This window comes from Takifugu flavidus, chromosome 7 (genome assembly GCF_003711565.1).
Source record: "Takifugu flavidus isolate HTHZ2018 chromosome 7, ASM371156v2, whole genome shotgun sequence".
NCBI classification, from domain to species: Eukaryota; Metazoa; Chordata; class Actinopteri; order Tetraodontiformes; family Tetraodontidae; genus Takifugu; species Takifugu flavidus.
The window spans coordinates 15,367,942-15,373,760 of record NC_079526.1 but is presented as its reverse complement, the minus strand read 5'-3'; the positions used below and the strand labels follow the sequence as shown (position 1 = coordinate 15,373,760).

The window sequence follows — 5,819 nt, the reverse complement described above, 5'->3', positions numbered from 1 at the left end:
CGGCGCTTGTTTATGGCGTCACTTCCGGCCGTCATCATGTAAACAGAGTTCGGGGCTAAAGCCAGCGTGCAGCGGCAGCCAGGGCGGTGATCGGCATCAGTGCTGTTAGTACCACAACTGCATGTTTTCTCCCGGCCAGCAGCGAGATTATCTTTGGCTCGTTTGTTATTTTTGCTCCATGTTTGCTCGGGCTGGATGTCTTCCCAGGGTGGCGTGGACCGGCTGCCGAAGGTCATTAGCGCTAGCTTGACTTAGAAGACGTCAGCTAGCCTGTTTTAATAAATCAAACAGCGACCTTTAAACTATTTAAATTTCTTCTTTAAATTTGTGCATCTTAGAGAGTTAAATACCAACGTGTAGAAGGAGCACAACACCGGCTACTTTTGTTGGACTAGTTTATCGCTGGAGCACCTTTATTGTGTGAATTAAATCGTCGGATCTTTTTGTGCTTTATGTGATTCTCCATTAATCATTATTAATGAGACAAACACGACACGTTCCTCTTTAAATTCCGCCACACGTGTTTATAGTTTTACGTTGCTTTATAATACGAATTTTAATGACATTCAGGAAATGTTGAGCCACGGGCTTTGATCATGAACAAACCAATTATATTATATACAGTATATCTATATAGAGATATAGATACACACACAAACTACACCATTGACGTAAGTCACATTATGTGGGGGAATCGAGCTCTGAGTTACTTTTTTCTAGTTAAATGTCTTCATTTAGCTCACTTTAATGTGACCATTAGGTTTGGTAAATTGCTGAAATCCATCAGACGTGTTCTGATTCTACTGGAACCCGATTTACAGCCACGCTGTCGCCTTTTACAATCAGGATTTTGGACTTTTAATTCTTTTCTAATGACCATTCAGTGTCAAAAGAACCCGTCTTGCTGTGCCACCTCCTCCCACAGCGTGTGCTCTCTAATCCTGGATTAGGTGGTACGTTAACCTCATCCCGGTTGTGGACTGTAACCAGTTCAGACGTGTAGACGGAGAATGTTGGTTTTGATGCTAATGATTAGCCTTCACGTTTCCTCAGCCTGTGAGGTTTTCCCGTTTTTAAGGTTATTCCACTCTGCCATTCGCTGCTTTGTGGGTGTTTCTCTGTGACCTAGAGGAAATCTCCTGTTTCTGTTTTCAGAATGGGGAATTCTACGTCCTCCGCCACCGCTCGGTCCAGCCCAGCCTGCGTTCAGTACGTTCAGGTCGGTATCCCGTTACTTCCCGTTCAGCTCTGCCTCTTTGGTTCCTGCCTGGGATTGTTGGTCTCTCCTGGTCCGTTTCCACGCCGCTGCTGATGGAACTCGGACGTCTCCTCTTTGATCCTTCCAGGAAATGGTGACACAGAACTGTGTGGTGATCTTTTCCAAGAGCACCTGCCCCTTCTGCAAAATGGCCAAAAACGTCTTCAACGAGATCGGCGCAAACTACAAAGTGATCGAACTGGACGAGCACAACGACGGGAGGCGGCTGCAGGAGGCCCTGGCTCACATGACCGGCGCCAGGACGGTACGAGCTTTGCGTTCTTGGGGATGAAAAACTGATGAAATGCTCGTGGATCAAGGCAAAGATTTCAATGATGTCACTTCCTGTCCTCCTGTGTGTGCAGGTTCCCAGAGTCTTCGTCAACGGAAACTGCATCGGCGGCGGTTCCGACACCAAACGGCTCCACCAGGAAGGGAAGCTGCTGCCGCTGATCGAGCAGTGCGCCCCCTGCTGTGCAGCCAGCGGCGAGGGCTCGGGCGCCGCCGCCAAATGACTAACCGTTCTTTTAATCTGTCAACTGTCTATTTATTCAACACTGTCTTGATATTTATTTATCAAAGTTCATGAGATGTTTAGTCCAAGAGGACACATTTACAGGTTTGATGAGGAATGAACTGTATGTGGATGTTATTAAAGCTGTGACATTTTAAGCAAACGTTCCAACGTGCACGCGGCTGCCTTCTGTGCGAGCGATCAGATCTACACACACGTACACGGCTACGGGACTAAAAGAGCCTGATTACGAATGCTGACTGATATTCGAGCACTGCGGAGCTGCACAGATATGAAAATGGTTTTGTATTTTTATACTTTGTCCAACTTTTCTGTGTCTGGAATTGTGTGGTCTGTGCACGAGCGACGGGCGTTTTATATCTAAGTAGCGTTTTTGTTAAATGAATGCGTTTTCCTGACTAGTAATAAATATGAACGTCTGCTCAGCTTCCTGTGTCCATCATATAATCAGCAACGGCTTCGACGTCTTCATGAGCTCCACCATTTTCAGGGAATGTTTGGGTCGATTTTGACCTGCGACCTTTCATAGAGGAGGATTTTTTTTTCAAGGATAATTTATCAGTGCCTGGCTACGGTCTGTGCTTTCTAGTTTATATTCTGCTGTTCACTAATCCATGATTGTCCAAGTACCGTGTATGAGTTTTTAAAGATGTCACAGCGGGGTTTAACCGTACCGCCCTCGCGTCCATCCGGCGTACGCTGTGAATGTAAAACAAGCGCCCACCGCACCGCGTCACGGTGAGGTCACCAATGAAATTAGCTTGACTAGCGCTCGTACTGCTAAATTGGCATATCTGCAAGCCTGCATGTGTGTAGATTCCGTGAGATTAACAATCGTAATAAAATGGCCGGAAGCGCAGGAGAGTGGTGTCTCATGGAAAGTGACCCCGGTGTCTTCACAGAACTGATCAAAGGGTTCGGTGAGTGAGCCTGACCCGTTAGCCGACCCATTCAGTGTAACGTGGCTGTCAGTCCGCGCTAGCTGGGTAAACGCTGCAAAGCTAACGATAACCGCTACAATGCTGCAATTAAACGGATTAAAGACATCCGGGTGGCGGCAGCTGCGTGTCGTAGAGGGTTTGCGTGGACATCAACATCTTTCTGCGTGCATCATCCGCAAATGTGCTTGCTGGTGCCAGAGAGCGTCGGTTGCTTTACACAGGCTAACTAGCTAGCATTACTCAGCGTTCAAAACAACGGCGCGTGAAATCCAACTCGTGTCGGCTCGTGAGCACCGTTGGTGTTCGTTCGTTTATTGATGTGTTTTCAACAGGCGGGTATGAATCGGTAATTCGGTCCCTTCTCGTCCGGATTCTGACAAGACTTTTGCTTCTTTCTTTAGGATGCAAAGGAGCCCAGGTCGAGGAGATCTGGAGCATGGAGCCGGAAAACTTTGACAACTTGAAGTGTGTTGATCCTTGAAGGTTTAAAGGTTGCACTTTGCGGACGGAAGCTTTAATGAGCGCGTGTCGTTGCAGACCCGTGCACGGCTTGATCTTCCTCTTCAAGTGGCAGCCAGGCGAAGAGCCAGCGGGGTCCATTGTCCAGGATTCCAGGCTCGATCAGATCTTCTTTGCTAAACAGGTTGGTTTCCGTCACCCCTGCAGGAAACACCCAAGACTTCTCCTTGTTCTCGTCTCTGTTTAACCTCTGAAGCTACTGCGTAGACGCGCAGGGATGCTCTGGTCACCATGGCGACCACGCTCCTGCAGATGGTGGCGGACCAGCCCTGAAGCTGTGGTTTCACGGGCTGTTTTGTGGTGTGTTCCCAGGTCATTAACAACGCGTGTGCCACCCAGGCAATAGTCAGTGTTCTGCTCAACTGCTTCCACTCGGACATGTCGCTGGGAGACACGCTGACGGAGTTCAGAGAGTTCTCACAGAGCTTCGACGCTGCAGTAAGTTCACGATTATTGAGCCGTCGCTGCGCCGCCTCCCCTCCCGTCGCTGACAGTTTGATCCTCTTACCTTCAAAACGACGGATTTCGCTCCCGCGCACACGCAGAAAATCCCGACGTCGATGCGACAGCTTTGTGCACGTGTGTTCTTTTTGCTCTGTCTTCTTAAAACTCTAATAATGAAAAGACCAAGCGTGGTGTGTTTATTGCCGAGGTGCAGGAGCAGTAAAGCGTTATTCCAGAGGTGGGACACGTCCGTCCGTGCGTCCTGAGTTCTTCGGGTTAAACGGGCGCTGCTCTAATCCTCCATCGTCTGCTCTCCTCAGATGAAAGGTTTGGCTCTAAGCAACTCGGAAGTGATCCGACAAGTTCACAACGGCTTCGCCAGGTAAGCTGCCGCTCAGCTCGCACCCAGCTGGGAAAAGCTTCCGCTTGATCGGCTGCTTTTAACCCCTCGGTGGGACCAGTAATGGTAAATTTTCATAGATATTATTTAATAAAGAGAGTTTTCATTGATAATGTAGCAACTGACCACATTCCTTGCTAAATATTGTAATTATAAACCCTCTAGTACGGGCATATTAGAGTGTATTAACGCACGTGTCCACTAGATGGCGCAGACGCGTCATCAAAAACCGCGACGATCAACAGCTGTAAACGCTGTAAAAGATATATGTTTTATATTATATCCTAAGATACTTGTGTCAGCCTCGTCTTTATTGTGTGATTGGGGTCTTGTGTTGCAGACAGCAGATGTTTGAATTTGATGCCAAGTCTTCGGCCAAGGACGAAGACGCCTTCCACTTTGTGAGCTACGTCCCTGTAAACGGGCGACTATACGAGCTGGACGGACTCCGAGAGGGACCCATTGATCTCGGTGAGCCACAACAAAGGTCGCTTTATCACCCCCCCGGTCCTGAGCGGAGGCTGATCAGTGCACGTTTGACCTGGTGCGTATGTGCACGTGTGCATATTGTCTCCCATCAGGCGTGTGTAACCAGGACGACTGGATCAGCGCCGTCCGCCCAGTGATTGAGAAAAGAATCCAGAAGTAAAAGAACCCTGCATGTCCTTTTTAAAAACACCTGCATTCAATAGAATCACACGCTCGTTAGCATTAGCTCGTTAGCGCTCCTCTTCATCGTGGGTTCCTCCTCTTCCTCCTCCAGATACAGTGAAGGAGAAATCCGGTTTAACTTAATGGCCATTGTGTCCGACAGGAAGATGATTTATGAGAGGAAAATAGCAGAACTCCAGACTCAGCTGACTCAGGTGAGCGGAGGCTCGGCGTGAAGCGGGTCCACCCCCCCCCCCCCCCGGCCCCTCACACTGTGGGCTGATCTCTGTCCGAACCTTTTCCAGGATGAACCCATGGACACCGACCAGAGCAGCACTTTCCTCAGCTCCATCCAGTCAGAGATCGCCAAGTACCAGCTCCTGATCGAAGAGGAGAACCAGAAGCTCAAAAGATATAAGGTGAGTTTCTGGACGGCGTCCGGCCGCCGTGTCCGAGGTGGACCGGGACGGCGTCCTCTCATCACCTCGTCCTCGTCGGTTCTTCGTCCGCAGGTCGAGAACATTCGGCGGAAGCACAACTACCTTCCTTTCATCATGGAGCTGTTGAAGACGCTGGCAGAGCATCAGCAGTTGATGCCCCTGGTGGAGAAGGTGCTCACACACACACACACGCGTGCTGGGATCATGCTGGGACACTTTGATTCACTGATCTTTGTTTTTCCTACCAGGCAAAAGAGAAACAAAGTGCCAAAAAGGCTCAGGAGGCCAAGTGAAGGAGCAGCACCCGTCCAGCATCCTGCAGTCACACTTTCCATCACTGAGCCACACAGATTCTCTACATCGTCTGTCATATTCATAGGAACGCGCGTGGGCGGCCGGCGGCGCTGCTGCTCCAGCGCCAGCGGCTCTGCGGGTCAGCCGCAGCAGAGAGACGGTCTGACGCAACAGCTTTGTCCACGTGTCCATCTGCTCCAACGCATGATAGAAGGAAAGATGTGCTCAGATTGTCTCGTCTTATTTTCATAATAAAATGTAGATGTTTGTGAACCAGTTGCTTTTCTTTTTTTAAAGATTGCTATTATTGTACAAGGATAAAAATGAAATCAAACCA

General features: G+C 49.1%; 2 protein-coding genes across 5 annotated transcripts; both read left to right on the top strand.

Moving 5' to 3' along the window:
- glrx2 (glutaredoxin 2) lies at window positions 1–2,218 on the top strand. Of its 4 annotated transcripts, none has more exons than XM_057038550.1 (4): window positions 1–104; window positions 1,156–1,219; window positions 1,347–1,523; window positions 1,624–2,218. In XM_057038550.1, the coding sequence occupies exons 2-4, from the start codon at window positions 1,157–1,159 to the stop codon at window positions 1,771–1,773; spliced, it is 390 nt and encodes a 129-aa protein (XP_056894530.1). In that variant the 5' UTR covers window positions 1–104; window position 1,156; the 3' UTR covers window positions 1,774–2,218. The 4 variants fall into 4 exon arrangements, with proteins under 4 accessions (XP_056894530.1, XP_056894528.1, XP_056894531.1 ...); XM_057038548.1 differs by having other exon boundaries at window positions 34–231; XM_057038551.1 differs by lacking the exon at window positions 1–104 and adding an exon at window positions 252–953.
- Window positions 2,219–2,504: 286 nt separating this feature from the next.
- On the top strand, window positions 2,505–5,819 carry uchl5 (ubiquitin carboxyl-terminal hydrolase L5). Its single transcript, XM_057038545.1, has 11 exons — window positions 2,505–2,713; window positions 3,136–3,199; window positions 3,272–3,377; window positions 3,566–3,691; window positions 4,018–4,079; window positions 4,438–4,568; window positions 4,679–4,742; window positions 4,861–4,963; window positions 5,054–5,167; window positions 5,261–5,359; window positions 5,437–5,819. Exons 1-11 carry the CDS (start codon window positions 2,638–2,640, stop codon window positions 5,479–5,481), a joined length of 990 nt encoding a protein of 329 aa, XP_056894525.1. The 5' UTR covers window positions 2,505–2,637; the 3' UTR covers window positions 5,482–5,819.